Source organism: Phacochoerus africanus, chromosome 15 (genome assembly GCF_016906955.1).
Source record: "Phacochoerus africanus isolate WHEZ1 chromosome 15, ROS_Pafr_v1, whole genome shotgun sequence".
Lineage (NCBI taxonomy): Eukaryota > Metazoa > Chordata > Mammalia > Artiodactyla > Suidae > Phacochoerus > Phacochoerus africanus.
In genome coordinates, this window is record NC_062558.1 from 6,478,996 (window position 1) to 6,496,244 (window position 17,249).

General features: G+C 55.1%; 1 protein-coding gene across 1 annotated transcript; it reads left to right on the top strand.

Annotated features, from left to right (window-relative positions):
• Positions 1-32: 32 nt before the first annotated feature.
• FHIP2B (FHF complex subunit HOOK interacting protein 2B) lies at positions 33-16,543 on the top strand. Its single transcript, XM_047762804.1, is given in 19 exon segments — positions 33-157; positions 6,160-6,238; positions 9,145-9,314; positions 9,873-9,977; positions 10,222-10,344; positions 10,507-10,734; positions 10,829-11,025; positions 11,336-11,444; positions 11,682-11,758; positions 12,123-12,312; positions 12,889-13,034; positions 13,151-13,279; positions 13,450-13,540; positions 13,722-13,865; positions 14,211-14,351; positions 14,574-14,674; positions 14,892-14,976; positions 14,978-15,037; positions 15,040-16,543. Coding segments are annotated over 19 exon segments (2,385 nt in total). The 5' UTR covers positions 33-112; the 3' UTR covers positions 15,205-16,543.
• Positions 16,544-17,249: the final 706 nt, after the last annotated feature.

Here is a 17,249-nt window from a genome sequence, read left to right on the forward strand (position 1 = left end):
CCCCCCTCGCCGAGCCTCCTGGTCGCAGCCTGAGCCCGGGAGCTCCGCCGCCGCCGCCGCCGCCGCCGCCGCCGCCGCCAGGGGACAGGGAGCCGGGAGTCGGGCCGCAGTCATGCTGAGCCGGCTCGGGGCGCTGCTACAGGAGGCCGTGGGGGCGGTGAGGCCGGGGCGCGCCGGGCCGGGGCCGGAAGGGCGGGCGCGGGGCCGGGGGAGGAGCTGGCGGCCTGGCGGGCGGAGGGCGCGTTCCCGCCTCAGGGAAGGGACCCGATCCCAGGCCGTGGCGTCCTTTCCGGGGCCTCCTTGCTCCCTAGCCGCGGCGGCACTCCCTGCTTCCAGTGGCTTCTTTCCCGATCGCGCCAGTTCCCAGCTCCCCTCCAGGTCGCTCCAGCCCCTAACCGCTCTCCCTGCTTATTTTCTGTTTATTTTCCCTGAGTCTCTCCCTGTTCCCAAACTCCTCTGGGCCGAGTGCTCCCTTGGCACCCAATAGTTTCTTCCCAAAATTCCCCCAAAGTCCCCTCCCCCAGCTGGTATGCCTTCCTCCTCCCCTACGCTCCTCCCTTCCTGGTCAGCAGGCCTTAAAAATTGCAGCCCCTTCCCGTGGTTCTGAGCCCCCCACGACTTCATGATTTTGTTCGGCCGCAGTCTGCCCTCTCACCCAGCACCTGGGTAGTGCAGGGCCCCGGCTGGCCGTGTCCCCCGGGAGAGTACAGATGACAGTTCTGGGGTGGGGGGCGCCCATACCCAGGCAAAGACTTCTGCAGGGTATTTGCGCAGTTTTCTCAACAGCAGGAGTGGGACTGACCTTGAGTCAGGAGGGGCCAGCGGTGGTGGGGCCTGGGGCAGCCACCGAGGAAAAGGAGTCTGTGTTTCTGCCATTTTCTGTAGGGGTTGAAGGCAGGTCAGAGGCACCCACGGCTGTTCCCTGCCTTCAGCAAGATAAAAGTGCGGTGGTTTTGACAGGCAAGCCAGGTTGCCCTCCAGTTAAAGTAACCCTGCCGGGAATCTGCCTGAAAAGTTAATGATTCTTTTGGCCCATAGTATAAATCCTCCCTTCATGGATCAGTTTAGTGTATCAGATGTTCTCAGGAGAAACAACCTTGGGTTCCATCCTCTTCCTCCCCAACGCACACCCCAAATCAGAGCTTGTTATGAAGGAGAACCGTCTCAGCCTTAAGGAAACCTGTGAAGAAAGTGAAAAGCTTCTGCTCTTTCTATGCTCCCACCTGCCCCAGCCCTGCCCTTACTAATTAATGTCCAGGGGCCTCAGGCCAGCCTGCCTCAGGAGGGAGTTCCCAAATGACCTCTCCTCCCATCCTTCCTGTCCCCAGTCTAAATAGCTGTCATCTTAGAAAGTAATCTGACACTACTTCATACCCTTTAGGGAAAGCTCCTGTACACAGTACACAAGGTGGGTTGATGGGACAGACGACCCTGGCAGTGTGGGAATTTCCGAGTCAGTGGCTGGAGGAGGTATTGGTGGTCAAGGGAGATATTTTTAGGCAGGTGATCTTAGGCCCCTCAGTATACAACATATAGAAGATGCCCTAAAAATGTGGGCCCTGTGTAACCATCAGGAGAGATGGGGACCCCTCTTCTCCCACCCCACTCCCATCTTGGGCATAGGTCTTCCCAGGGCTGGGCCACCAAGTTAAACCACCGCCACCCTGGCCCCTACCACCAAGCACCAAAGTTGTTTAACTCCTTGAGGAGAAAGACTGCTCCCCCTGCCGTCTTCTGACAAAATAAAATAGCAATCTACATTTATTTTATTTTATTTATTTCATTTTTATTTTTTTTTTTTTTTGTCTTTTTAGGGCCGCACCTGAGGCATATGGAGGTTCCCAGTCTAGGGGTCAAATTGGAGATGTAGCCTCTGGCCTACATCCCAGCCACAGCAGCTTGGGATCCAAGCTGTGTCTGCAGCCTACACCATAGCTCACAGCAACACAAGATCCTTAACCCGCTGAGTGAGGCCAGGGATCAAACTCGCGTCCTCATGGATACTAGTCAGATTCGTTAATTGCTGAGCCATGAAGGGAACTCCTACATTTTTTTTTTTTAAGTAATATTATCTTTGAAAAAAAAAATCTTTTAGTGCAGTGTCTTTGGTCTGGAGTCTCAGTAGCTAATAGATTCAGGTAAAGCTCATCCCCTGCTTTCTTTCCTTTCATGGTCTGTTTTGGCTAACCTTTATTCTCCTGTTTATTCTTTTCTTCCTGGATATTTTTTTATTTAATTCCAGCTTAAAGCTCCCAGATACTATAAATGAATTTTGTTGTTGTTGTTGTTATTGTTGCTGTTGTTGTTGCTATTTCTTGGGCCGCTCCCACAGCATATGGAGGTTCCCAGGCTAGGGGTCGAATCGGAGCTGTAGCCACCAGCCTACGCCAGAGCCACAGCAACGCGGGATCCGAGCCGCGTCTGCAACCTACACCACAGCTCACGGCAACGCCAGATCATTAACCCACTGAGCAAGGGCAGGGACCGAACCTGCAACCTCATGGTTCCTAGTCGGATTCGTTAACCACTGCGCCACGACAGGAGCTCCTATAAATGAATTTTAATGCTAGGTGAGACCACATCAAAGACTTGTGAAATGATTGTATTTATCCTTGTTTTTTTTTTGTCTTTTTGCCTTTTCTAGGGCCACACCCATGGCATATGGAGGTTCCCAGGCTAGGGGTCCAATCAGAGCTACAGCCGCCGGCCTATGCCACAGCCATAGCAACATGAGATCTGAGCCGTGTCTGTGACCCACACCACAGCTCAAGGCAACGCCAGATCCTTAACCCACTGAGCAAGGCCAGGGATTGAAACTGCAACCTCGTGGTTCCTTTCCATTGTGCCATGATGGGAACTCCTCTTATAACATTCTTTATTTTAAGGTCTATGTTGTCTGATATGAGTATTGCTACTCTGGCTTTCTTTTGATTTCCATTTGCATGGAATATTTTCTTCCATCCTCTCATTTTCAGTTTGTATGTGTCCTTAGAGCTGAGGTGGGTCTCTTGTAGACAGCATATATATGGGTCTTGTTTTTGTATCCTTTCAGCCAGTCTATGTCTTTTGGTTGGAGCATTTAGTCCATTTACATTTAAGGTTGTGAGATAACTGCAGTGTGATCAAGAGCCAGAGGGCTTTCCCAGAAACAAGGCACTATGGAAAGGGCTTAAGGAGTTTGCTGAGATATTTACTAAGCATCAATGAGTAGTCACTTCAGGGAGTTCCCATTGTGGCTTAGCAAAAACAAATCTGACTGGTATCCATGAGGATGCAGGCTTGATCCCTGGCCTCACCCAGTGGGTTAACGATCTAGCATTGCTGTGTGCTATGTTGTAGGTCACAGATACGGCTCAGATCCCAAGTTGCTATGGCTGTGGTATAGGCCAGCAGCTATAGCTCCAATTCAACCCATCACTTGGGCACCTCCATATGCCGTGGGTGTGGCCCTAAAAAGACCAAAAAAAAAAAAAAAAGTAGTCACTCCATGTAGAGCCCTTTAGGGGCAGGCAGAGATAAAACCCAGAACCCTGCCCCTCAGAGATCTCACAGTCTTCTGCAGAGCTGACTCTTCACCCGACAATAATAGCACCATGTAGAACACAATAAGATGCAGTCACTCCGTATGGATGGTGTGTCTAGAACAACTGTGGGAGGGGCCAGTCCCATAAGGGTCGTGACCCCCACAGCCAGCTTTGAAAGAAGACAAGACTGCCTGGGCAGCCAAGGCGGGGGGGCGGTGAGGGGGGAGGGGGGGGAATGTTTCATGGTCTCTGATTCCTCGTTGTTGCTTCATCCTCTTATCGTAATAGCCTTCTAGACATTCATCCTGCCTTTGTCTCCTACACACAACTAAGAGAAGACTCCTAGCACTGCTCAGATGTCACTGTCATCCAACTGCCTGCAAAAAAAGGAAAAAAATCTGACTTCTTGATTTGGCCAAGAAGTCCAAGTCGTCCCCCACCCCCACCCCCCATCAATACATCCTCACCCTGGACACACTTTGCAGAGTTCCTTGAGCAGGAACACTCTCTCACTGTTGAAATCAGACCCAGCTCTTTGGGTTTTAGTCCTGGTAAAGCCTTTCCCTTCCAGCCTGTTAAAAGTGACCTGTCTTTGCCCGGAGGTCACTCTCCACCTCTCCTGTATTCTTACACTGCTTCTCACAGTTGAGTTACTCAGAGGAGGTTTTTTTCTTTTTTTTTTTTTTTCTGTCTTTTCAGGGCCGCACCCGTGGCATATGGAGGTTCCCAGGCTAGGGGTCCAATCAGAGCTACAGCTGCCGGCCTACGCCAGAGCCACAGCAATGCCAGATCCAAGCTGCGTTTGCAACCTACACCACAGCCCACAGTAAAGCCAGATCCTTAACCCGCTGAGCGAGGCCAGGGATCGAACCTGTGTCCTCATGGATGCTAGTCAGATTCGTTTCTGCTGAGCCACGATGGGAACTCCTCAGAGCGGTTTTAAACTCTCTTCTTCACGGCACCTTTCTGGAGGACAGGCTCTTAAACAGTCTTATAAGTCTTGTAGCATCCAGCCTGGTGTCTTGTCCCTGGTAGGCCCTCAACAGATAACTCCCGAGGGCATTATGGAAGGAGGAGGCAGCATTCAGCCTTCTCTAGCACGAGGCTAGAGAGGTGCATCCAGGGTCCCTGGAAGTGGCTTTGTGGAGGGGGTAGCCCTGAGCTGGACCTCACAGGGGACAGCTAGGACCCAGCAGTAAGGGGATAAGGGATCTCCTGGGCAGAGGAGCGGCCAGAGCAAAGGCCAAGAGGTAGGAATGAGCCCTGAAGGTAAGGACTATTAGATTATGTGTTTTTCTCTTGCAACATTTACTCTGCAAGAAAAGACAAGAAATGCCCTTTTTTGGAGAAGTGCTTGTTACCAGTTCAAGGTTAGTTCCAGCCAGGCATGGAAATGGAGAGGGCACTTCAGGAAAAGGAGGAGGTTCAGGCTTGCTCACAGCTGATCAGGATTTACTGGGCTTGGGCCATAGAAGGAGCCAGAAAAGACACGGATAGGAGCAGAGCTAAGGGTGCACGGCCTGTGGCCTTGGACAAAAGCTGTGAGCACATTATAAATAAGGAACTGTTTTGTTTTGTTTTTTTTTCTTTTTGGGGCTGCATACATGGCATATGGAAGTTCCCAGGCTAGGGGTCTAATCTGAGCTGTAGCTGCTGGCGGCCTACACCACAACCAGGGCAACATGGGATCCGAGCCGCGTCTGCAAACTACACCACAGCTCACGGCAACACCGGATCCTTAACCCACTGAGTGAGGCCAGGGATCGAACCTACATCCTCATGGATACAAGTCAGATTTGCTTCCGCTGAGCCATGACAGCAACTCCCAGGCACTTTCCTAGTATGTCACTGACATTACCCGTCTAGCGGAACCACTTCAACATGGATTTTCCAGACTCTCAGACTGAGAGGAACCTGAAAGCTTTGTCTGTGCCACATTTGCTGTCTGTATCCTTTTGGTTTTATTGTTTTGGGGGTGCCCGCCTGTCTTCTCTATGTACCTCTATTGTAGCATAACCATGTTGAATGGAAATGATCTGTATCTGTGTCTCTTTCCCCTACCAACATTCTTAGTGGCTCTGGGACAGGGACTATGTAATCCTGACATGTAGCAGGAGCAGAGCAATTCCAGGAGGAAGGGGAGTCTGGGGAGAGGTGCCAGGAGATGGTTGGCAGATATGGACACAATGCTCAAGTGTCCTAGAGAAAATGTATCACTATTCCCTTTGAGAACCCAGGGTCACAGTGCCTCCTCCAGGGCCCAGCACCCTTCCAACACTTAGTAGATGTGGAATATCCTTTTTTTTTTTTTTTTTGTCTTTTTAGGGCCACACCCACAGCATATGCAGGTTCCCAGACTAGGGGTCTAATTGGAGCTGTGGCTGCCGGCCACAGCCACAGCAATGCCAGATCCGAGCCGCATCTGCAACCTACACCAAGGTTACGGCAATGCCAGATCCTTAACCCACTGAGCAAGGCCAGGGATTGAACCTGCAACCTCATGGTTCCTAGTCGGATTCTGTTTCCGCTCCTCCACGACGGGAACTCATGGAATGTCCATTCTGATGAATGCTCGTCGCGACAGAGCCGGTGATGACTATGGTGGCCGCTTAGTCTGTGTCTGCTCTCTCCACAGCGGGAGCCAAGCATAGACCTGCTGGAGGCCTTCGTGGAGCACTGGAAGGGCATCACAAACTACTACATCGAAAGCACAGGTGGGGCCTGGTCTCCCCTGGCCTGAGGACCCCTGAATGGAGAAGGGAGGAACATGTGGGCAGTGTCACCTTGCAGCTCAGAGATGCAAGTGTCCTAGGGAAGGTGACATTTGTGGCCCAGGAGTTCACATTGGGGCTGCCCTACTCTGACCTTCTGGGAGGGGACCTGTTTGGGGCAGGAGTGGGGACAAGGAGGCTGGCGTCTCGCTGACTCCATAACACAGAGGTTGAATGCTACTTTGTTCTCAGCTGGAAGGTGGGCAGGGTATCCAGGCCTTAAGTCCCCAAGTGCCTGTGCCCACGGCTCACTGATTAAAGAAGACAAATGGAATAAATTCTTCTTTTCCCTGAGCCAACTCAGAGGGCATTTCCCTTGTAGAGACCTGGAGTAGGAGGAGAACAAAAACCAAAGCATAGGTGTTCCCATCGTAGCTTAGCAGATTAAGAACCCGACTAGTATCCATAAAGACATGGGTTTGATCCCTGGCCCTGCTCGGTGGGTTAAGGATCTAGTGTTGCCATGAGCTGCAATGTGGGTTGCAGACGTGGCTCGGATCTGGCGCTGCTGTGGTTGTAGTGTAGGCAGCAGCTGCAGCTCTGATTTCTACTCCTAGCCTGGGAACTTTCATATGCTGCAGGTGTGGCCCTAAACAAACAAACAGGCAAAAAAGCATATAACGTGCCTGGTCCTTCTCCCCAAGCCAATACTCTAGAAAGCCAAGGACTTAGGTCACCTGGCCCCATCAGGATCGCTCACCTTGGGAGGGGAAGAATCTCATTGGCTGCTTTGTAGTCAGTATGCTAGAATTGGCAGAGACACACTGGTTGCCAAGTAACCTTTCCTGCATCCCTAGCTCTCCACCTCCTGGGTTCAAACTGGGGTTCAGTTCCCGCCTAACCTTTGCTAAAGACTGTATTTCCAGCCTGAGCCAGCCCAAGAAGTTAAAAAGGTGTCCTTTGGATTCTCTGAGGGACTCTGAGCATTTTGTTAGATCAGCTTCCTTAATCTTGGCACTAGTGACATTTGGACAGTATCATTCTTTGTTGGGGAGTACATGTAGTATGTTTAGCAGCAACTCTGCCTTCTCCCCACTAGATGCCAGTAGCACCCCCCATTGTGTTACCCATTGCCAAATATCCTAGGTAGGAGTGCCAAAATCGCCCCCAGTCAAGAATGACTGGCTTTAGACTGAAGCTCTCTCTCTCTCTCTTTTTAAACTTTATAGCCTCACTTGTGGCATATGGAAGTTCCCAGGCCAGGGATTGAATCTGAACCACAGATGAAACCTACAGAACAGCTGCACAGATCCTTTAACCCACTGCGCTGGGCCAGGGATTGGCCCTATACCTCTGCAGCGACCCAAGCCATTGCAGTTGAATTCTTAGCCCCCTGTGCCACAGTAGGAACTCCTGAAGGTGTGTGTGTGTGTGTGTGTGTGTGTGTCTTTTTGAGGGCTACACCCACGGCACATGGAGATTCCCAGGCTAGGGGTCAAATCAGAGCTGTGGCTGCTGGCCTACACCACAGCACACAGCAATACCCGGTTCGTCCTTAACCCAATGAACAAGGTCAGGGATGGAACCCACCTCGTCATGGATACTAGTCAGGTTCGTTACTGCTGAGCCACCATAGGAACTCCTGAAGATCTCTTTTTAACCTGAGATATAATTGACAGATAACATGTTAGTTTCAGGTGTGCAACATATTGATTTAACATAAGAATATATTACGAAATGATTACCATAATAAATCTAGTCACCACACATAGCTACAATTTTTTTTCTTATGATGAGAACTTTTAAAATTGTCTGTTAGTTACTTTCGAATACAGTACAGTATGTACGTATATGTATACACACACACACACACACACACACACACACACATACAGTGTTGTTGTTGTTTTTTGTTTTGTTTTGTCTTTCTAGGGGTGTACCTGCAGCATATGGAAGTTCCCAGGCTAGTGGTCCAATCAGAGCTGTAGCTGCCAGCCACAGCCACAGCAATGCCAGATCTGAGCCGCATCTGCGACCTACGCCATAGTTCACGGCAACACCGGATCCTTAACGCACTGAGCGAGGCCAGAGATCGAACCCACAACCTCATGGTTTGTAGTCGGATTCATCTCTGCTTTGCCACGATGGGAACTCCTGGTTGGGTTTTTTTGCTTTGCAAAAAAATAGAGTGTTGGGCGTTCTCCTGTGGCACAGCGGGTTAAGGATCTGGTGTTGTCACTGCAGTAGCTTGGGTCACTGTTGTGGCACGGGGTTTGATCCCTGGCCCTGGAACTTCCATATGCCATGGGTGTGGGAAAAAAAAAAAACCCAGAGTATTGCTTTCTGAAGGTGTAGGCGAGTGTAAGAGACATAACCAGGCCCTAGGAGGTTATCTGCTGGGAAGCTGCTGGAAGACAGCCTCTACATTGTATGACAAATCCCTGACCCCATAGCTGGCCTGTGCCCCTGGCAGGTGCCCTTCTGTAGGCCCCAGGATTCAGAGAAAAACTGATACTGCTTTCCTCTGTTAGGGAGCTAGAGTGTGCACACGTTCTCCATCAGAGGGCTGTACCCTGGGCCTCATGTGGCAGGCCTTCTGAATTTTTAGCTAGAGAGGCATCAGCAGTAAACTTCAATTTCCTCTGCTCTTTTTTTTTTTTTCTTTTGCTGTGCCCATGACGTGGAAGTTCCTGGGCCAGGGATGAAACCTGCATCACAGCAGTGACAACTGCTAGATCTTTAACTCCAGCCACCAGGGAACTCCTCCTCTGGTCTTTAAAGAAAACTTAACCAGGCCTCCTCCAGGTTGCTCTCCATCTCCCCCAGCCCCCCAGGTCCTGTGGGCTTGACCCCATTAAGCCAGAGTGCCCTCTTCATCTCATTCACCTTGTTTCCTGAATCGTAATTAGATGAAAACACCCCAGCGAAGAAGACAGATATTCCCTGGCGGCTGAAGCAGATGCTGGACATCCTAGTCTACGAGGAGCGGCAGCAGGCAGCCGGCGAGGCGGGGCCGTGTCTGGAGTACCTGCTGCAGCACAAGATCCTGGAGACCCTGTGCACGCTGGGCAAGGCCGAGGTGGGCAGGACCACAGGATGCTTCTGGAACCTTCCGCCTGGATGCTGGCCCTTCTACCAGTGCTCCTCCCAGCCCCCGCCCTGGGGAAGGGGATGAGCTGAGGGCCAGGGCATGGCGGCTGTCTCGCTTAGAACACCCCGCCACCTCCCCAGGCTTCTGGCCCTCCCTTATTTGCTTTGGTGGCACGTTCTGGGTGTCGCCCCGGTTGAGGACGTGCTCCCTTTGGTTCAGTCTGCCTTCATTCTCGTACTGAACGAGCCACATGCCAGGCTGTATCCCAGGCTTGGAGAATCTGCCAGTGATTAAAATGGACGAATGTTCTAGACCGGGAGGGGCAGAATAATCAAAGGAGCCCCCGTATAGTATGTTCAAAAAAGATAAGGTTATGGAAAAAAATTAAGCAGGAAGGGGGATAGGCAGTTTCAAAGAGGGAAGGGAGCTGCGGAGAAGGGGGCCTCCGCAGGGATGGGAGGCCCACGGGGAGGGGAGGGGAGGGGCAGTCCTGGCGGGGGCGTGGCCTCGCCTCCTAACTGACAGCTCCTTGTCCCCAACCCGCAGTACCCACCAGGCATGCGGCAGCAGGTGCTCCAATTTTTCAGCAAGGTTCTGGCCCAGGTGCAGCATCCCCTCCTGCATTACCTCAACGTCCACAGACCTGTGCAGGTGAGGGGCCCACAAGCCAACGGGTGTCTGGGGGTGACAGCGATGCTTTCAAGAAAAACCAGGTGGTGTTCAAGACCAGTTTCAAAGCACCAAAAGTTTCTTTACAAAGACACTGCACCCTCTATCCTTCGGACCGGATCCAGAGAACCATCTTCTCCATCGGGACCTTGGCACTGTGCAGTGGGTTTGAGTCTAAACCCATGGTTGGCGGGGGGCGGGGGGGGCTTCTTTTTTTTCCTTCCAGAAACTTCTCCGACTTGGTGGGACAGTTCCTGGATCCCTCACAGAAAAGGAGGAGGTGCAGTTCACCACTGTCCTCTGCTCCAAGATCCAGCAGGATCCAGCCCTGCTCACCTACATCCTGGAAGTGAGTGCCTCTGGGGAATAGGAGCAGGAGGGCCCAGAGCTCAGGGCAAGCCTCTCTGGCTCCACGCTGAGGCCCTGGCAGCCAGCACATCCTGTATTCCCAGGGAGCCGTCATGGGGAGTGGTTTGCATCACAGCCTGGCCTCCCCCAACCTCCCTTGCAGGGTAAAAAGACTGTCAGTAGGAAGAAGGCATCCAGAGAAGCCACTGTCCTGCCGAAAGAGGCGGCGAGCAGCAGGGACAAGGACCACCCCCACAACAAGGCTCTCGACAGGGGTCCCTGTGGGGCCCGGGCCTTGAACACCCAGCTGCCTGCTGAGATGGATGAGCCAGGCGGAGGGATTGGGGAGAGCAACTTGATCACCTCCCTGATTGGCTTGTGCAAGAGCAAGGTGCTGGCTGCTGAGACACGGGGCAGGGTGAGTTGATGGGAGGGCACTTGGGGGGTCAGCTGCATGTCTCTGAAGTCGTACCCTTATCCTCTAGAAAGGGCGGGTGGCCCTGAAGGCCCAGGAGAACCTGCTGCTCCTAGTGAGTGTGGCTTCCCAGGCAGCTGCCACCTTCCTGGTGCAGAGCAGCCCTTGTTGCCCTGCCATCGTCGAGCACCTCTGCCAGCTGTACCAGTCGCTGCCCACCTTCCTGGACCCTGCAGACATTGCTGCTTTAGAGGGCATCAGCTGGAGGTAGGCGCTGGGCCAGCGAAGGCTGGGCCGCCTCTTCAGTGGCGAGAAGCCCTACCTGTCGTCTTTCTGATAGTGACTCTTCTAGTTTTCCAGGGGGGCTGGGGCCCCCTGCTGGCCACCTTCTTCCTGAACACAGCCCATGACCCAGGGCCTTCTCGCCCTCCAGGAAAGCATCACTTTGGCTTCTGCCCTCAGAGTCCACGGTAGAACTGATCCCCAGCAACAGAGTTTCCAGGGCAGAGGGCAAAAGGGCCCAGCTTCCTAAACATACCTGAAGGCGGCCTCACAAAACTCCCTCGCCCTCTCTCAGGTTACCCAGTGCCCCATCTGATGAGGCTTCCTTCCCTGGCAAGGAGGCCTTGGCTGCATTTTTGGGCTGGTTCGATTACTGTGACCACCTCATCAGAGAGGCACACACGGTGAGCCAGGGCTGGGCACCCACAGGGTTCTTTCTGTGCTTGTCCGAGGTTTCACGCTGCTCTGTTCGTGTCTCTACTTCGAGGACCCAAGGGGTCTCTTGGGAGCTGGGTGGGGCCCCGGGTCAGCAAGGACCCTCTGCCTGTTGTGTTAGGCGCTGTGCAAGGACATAGCTGTTTCTCTGTGGAAAATTGTCAGTGGAGGTAAAACGTGTATAAGACATGCTCTTTGGCACCCAGGTGGTTTCAGATGCCTTGGCAAAGGCTGTGGCTGAGAAGTTATTTGTGGAGATTCTGCAGCCCCAGCTCCTACACGTGTAAGTTCTGTCCAGTTCTCTCGGGCGTGGCTGTGGGCTGGGCGATCCGCCTACCCCACCAAGCCCCTTCCTGTGCCTGAGGCCAGCGGCCTCCTTGGCCAGAGTCCTGGGAGTCGATGGGCCCTATGGTGGAAGTCTGCCACGCCTTCCCCCTGACATACTCATGGCTCAGAGCCATATGGGCTAACAAAGGCCTCCCGCCCTTGGACTCCAGGACCTCTGGAGGCATGGGGAGTGATCAGAGAAATGCCAGCTGAAGATGTAAGGAAACGAGAAGAGGGTTCTGCCCTACCCTGTTCCCTTCACTCCCGGCTCCTACTCTGGTGTCCCCTGCCCCGCCTGGCTCAGCGCGCCCTCCCTGTAGGTCTGAACAGAGTGTCCTGACCTCCACCGCCCTGTTCACGGCCATGCTGCACCAGCTCTGCTCCCCTGCACTGCTGCGAGAGGCCGTGGCCTTCCTCCTGGGCAAGGACCAGCAGCCTGCAGCCCCCGAGGACAGCCCCCACACCCTGTGCGCCCACCTCATCAAGCACTGTGACCACCTCTCAGATGAGGTGAGGTGGGAGGGCCCTCTTCTCCACTCGTACCACCCTGCCCCTGCCCAAGCAAGTTCCTGAGTGCTTTTTCCCATTTTCATTAGCTTACTAGATGGTTCTTTTTGAGGCATTGAAACCCAGCCCCCCCCCCCAAAAAAAAAACCCCACAAGCAGTGACCCAGTGATTGGTAGCTAAACTGCCTTTGTCACACAGTAATTTTCTGTGATCACGTACTCGTGAGAGCACTTTTTATTTTGCAAAATGCTTTTATATGTATTTGGCTTGTTTGAGGCTGCCAGCCACTCTGTGAGGTAGGTGAGGCCGGTATTCCATTTTTCAGACATGGAAACTGAGGCACAGAGAAGCCAGTTGGCTTGCCTGATGCCGCACCTCAAATTAGTAATGGAACCGGGACCAGCCAGACCTCGGTTCCCAAGCCAACACCCATCTGCTCCCCACAAAACCTGCTGCCCTAGCCCCAGGTCCAAGGAGGTTCTCCTGAGGGGACTCTTCTTATCTGGGTGAGCGGTTCCCAGGCACCTCTAGAAGCCAGGGTGGGGAAGGAGTGTCCTGCTGACCCCTTCTTGCCCCAGATCAGCATCGCCACGCTGCGGCTGTTTGAGGAGCTGCTCCAGAAGCCCCACGAGCAAATCATCCACAGCCTGGTCCTGTGCCACCTCGAGGGCCGCCCTTATGTGGCTCGGGGCTCGCCCGAGCCGGAGAGCTACGAGGACACCCTGTAAGTGAAACACAGCCCCTCGGAGGCCTCAGGCCACCAGACCCAGCCTGGCCCCCAGCACCCCGACGCTGGTTCCTGCATTGACCAGTGCCCCACTTGTGTGCCCCTTGGCACAGAGATCTGGAGGAAGACCCCTACTTCACAGACGGCTTCCTCGACTCGGGCTTTCAACGCTCCACAAAGCCTCCCCCTGCCCCTGCCGCCAACCCCGATGGCAAAACAGCAGTGACCGAGATCGTCAACAGGTAGGAGCAGGTCAGGAGAAAGCCTGGGCCACCTGAGTTTTGTTCTGTCTCTGGCCACAGCCCGGAGGGGGCACAGCCCAAGAGGGAGTGCTCCTTCAGGGCTGGAGATGGAGCCAGGGGAGAGCAGGGCGGCCCTGGCGGGCGCCCCACACCCAGGTCCTGTCTCTCAGTTTCCTCTGCCTCGTTCCTGAGGAAGCCAAGACCTCGGCTTTCCTGGAGGAGACTGGATATGACACATACGTCCACGATGCTTACGGACTGGTGAGTGTCCAGCCTCTGCCAGTGCCCAGTTCTCGCCCCTCGGAGCATGGGGCGAATACCCTCCGCCTGGGTGGTCTCCTGGCCCAGGTGCTCCTGGCACTGGCCAGGCGCCCGAGCCTCACCCACCTGTGCAGCTCCCTGACCACTGGGCCCTCCGCCTCAACTCTCCTGCCTGTTTCAGTTCCAGGAGTGCAGCTCCCGAGTGGCACCCTGGGGCTGGCCACTGGGTCCCCCACCACTGGACCCCCATGAGCCCGAACGGCCTTTCTTCGAGGGTCACTTCCTCCGAATGCTGTTTGACCGCATGTCCCGGATTTTAGAACAGGTAGCTGACAGGGCTGGGCCCCAGCCACAGGGCAAGGGCCTCTGGTGACCTCCAAGAGAGCAGGGCCCAGCTGTAGGGGTCTAGTGGTCTTCCATTTTCCGGCTCCACGACCCCCCTCAACCCCCACCTTTCCCCAGGCGGGAAGCCCCGTCTTGCCTCTGCTCCACACGCCCTAACACATCCCAGCCCTCAGCCCCAGGGAGTCCATGACACACACACATCACGTGCGTCTCCCACCCCCGCACACGTTCACACTGGCCAAGCGCCTTGCGGGGGGTGGGGGTGGGGGTGCAAAAATGCTCACCACCCCTGCCAACCCTCGCTGGTCCACTGTGCTCTCCACAGCCGTACAGCCTGAACCTGCAAGTGACCTCGGTCCTGTCGCGGCTCGCCCTCTTCCCCCACCCCCTTATCCATGAGTACCTCCTGGATCCCTACATCAACCTGGCCCCCGGCTGCAGGAGCCTGTTCTCTGTGCTCGTCAGGGTAAGGATGTCCGGGCCAGTGGGAGCGTGCCGGTGGGTGGGGGGAGGAAGGGAGAGGGATAGGATGGGGGGCTGGGGGTGGCAGGAGTGGGCACCCTTGCCAGTGCCAGGGGAAAGCACAGATACCACACTCCTCCCTCAGTGCAGCAGAGTTAGGGTCCCTGCAGGGACCCTGAGCCGTGGCACAGGTCTCCTCCTCATTCCCCTCCTATTCCCACTGTAGGTGATTGGGGACTTGATGCAGAGAATTCAGAGGGTGCCCCAGTTCCCAGGCAAGCTGCTCCTGGTGCGCAGGCAGCTGATGGGCCAGGTCCCCGGGGAGCAGTAAGTAACCGAGGGAAGCGGGTGCCCAAGGAAGAGCCCTGGGGTGGGAAGGCGAGGACTTCCGGGTAGAGGAGGCGTGAGGCTGGGAGCAGAAGAGGGCCCGTTGCCGAGGCCTGTCCTCACTCAGAGGTGTCTGCCACTGGGTGATCGCTCGCAGACACTGGGATGTCATGCTTCCCACACCTCCCAGCCCTGACCCCTCGGCTGTCTCCCCCAGGCTGGACCACCAGACCCTCCTCCAGGGTGTGGTAGTCCTTGAGGAGTTCTGCAAGGAGCTGGCTGCCATTGCCTTTGTCAAGTTCCCCCCACGTGGTCCTCACCCGCACCTCGCCGAACCCCCAGAAGGGCACGCCTGAGCCAGGAGCATGACGGGAAGGGAGACTCCTGTCTGGACCTCCGCCCAAGAGCTGCCTCCTGCCTGGCACTGCCACCACTACTCTCCTTCTGGGGTGGGGAGCTTGGCTCCAGCTCCTGGACATCGCAGAGACCCCTGCCCTGTGTGGAGGCCTGGGCTTCCACTTCCAGGTTGACCTTGGCCCGTTGGCCACACCAGACTGGATTTCAAGGAATGGGTCCCCGAGGTACCAGAAGCCAAGGAGCAAAAGAAATGGCTTCCTGGACAGCATGGTGTCCTCAGGGCCTTCTCTGGGGAGCTGGGTGATGGCGGTGAGCCCCCAGACTCAGACCCTCATGCGTTCTGTGCCTATCACCTGTCACCTTCTGTGGCCAGAGCTAAGACCTGAGACTCAATTCCAGGGGTACTGGTGGGAGGGAGCTGATAGCTCCCAGGCTGGTCAGGACCACAGGCCGGAGAGAGGAGGGTGTGGCCCTGTCTCTGTCACACTCGTGTAATAGACACTGCAGAGACTTGACTTTTTTTCCTCCTGCCTTCTTGGCTTCATCCCTGCGGAAGGGGCAGTGGTCAGCAGGGGAAGCCCCTGTTCCCGCACAGCCCTCCTGGAAACTGTTGCAAAATTCCCACCCGCCTCGTGGCAAATGCCCAAAGCATGCTCCGCGCCCAAGCGGGGGCAGCTGCTAATGAGACGCTTGATGCAACTGCAGCCAGGGCGGGAGAGGGCCTGGGGAGCTGGGGGGATGGGTGCCAGGCTCCAGCCCCAGCTGGTTTCTCTCTGGCGCCTTCTGAACCCGTCTCGGCAGGTCTACAACACCTGGGCAGAGGGGCTCAGAGCCCAGGGGAGGCCAGGCCTCTCCCTCAGCATTCTGCCTGTGTTCTCAAGGGATTGCTCTCCCAGGGGTGCTGGACGCTCTGGGTCCAGATGAGGCCTGGATGCCCACCTGACAGCTGGCCCCCAAGTCCTGGCGGGAGGGGGTGGGGCACAGGCAGCTAGTCGCGGTGCTGTTCTCCCTGCATGCCCTCTGCGGCTGGGGCTGCCACCCCACCCGGCCTGAATCTGTCTCGACCTGCAGGAACACACAGGCGGCGCCAGGCATTACCTCAGAGCAAACTGCAGTTGCTGGCTCCGCTCCTGGGCAAGGAGGAGCAGGCCAGAGCCCCTTTCGCTTCCTTTTCCTGCCCATGCCGCTTCTAGAAGCTGGCCGCAGGTTGCCAAGAGGTGACATGAAAGAGGAGCAAACTCATTGACCTCTACCTCTCCTGCATTCCTCCAAGCTGGGGAGGATCTAAGTGCTGCTCCAGAGGGCGGCGTGCAGGTGCCTCCACGCCTGCGCGCTCGGGGGCCTTGCTGTGGGACAACGGAGCAGAGCTCAGCAGTGAACTGGGCCTGGACTTTTCGATTCAGAAAATGTTGGAGCATCTGGGAGTCACAGGCACTCCCTCCTCGATGCCCTGGGGTGGTCTCCCCGTGGTCCCCCAAGACAATAGCGAAATAAACGGGGTGTTTGCGTGGACACCGCTGCCCTGTTCTTCCCCTTTGCATCCTTCTGCCCAGGGCTCCACTGCTAATTCGGGTCCATCTTCCTTCCTAAAGAAGACGAATTAAATTCCTTCCCCAGGAGTTCCCTTTGAGGCGCAGCGGAAATGAATCTGACTAGTATCCATGAGGATTCGGGTTCGGTCCCCAGTCTTGCTTAATGAGTCTGGGACCCGGCGTTGCCGTGAGCTGTGGTGTAGGTCACAGACTGGCTCGGATCCCACGTGGGCTATGTCTGTGGTGTAGGCTGGCACTTACAGCTCCAATTTGACCCCTAGCCTGTGCATATGCTTCGAGTGCAGCCCTAAAAAGACAAAAAAAAAAAAAAAAAAGGCAGTATGTGCATGTGTTTGGGGGAGGCGCTGGCAGTGCACATCTGATGTTCCCGGCGCCTGCCAGGAACCAGGAACCAAACCTCTCTTGGCCAAGTAGCACTATTTCTGCTCAGCTTGCCTACAGCTGGGAGCCAGCAGCCCCGGAGACGCAGCAAGGGAACAGGCCACCTGGGGTGTGGGTGCGCATCTGCGAGGTTGTGACTGCTTTGTGTTGCAAGTTGTGTGACTGCTTTAGTGGTGAACAGTAGGTCTGATGTTTTTAAGATCTTGTTCCTAAACCTATGTGTGGAGATCCTCTAAGTGGGGGAAGAGGGAGACACCAAGAGTACTCCAGGGCAAGCTGCAGTT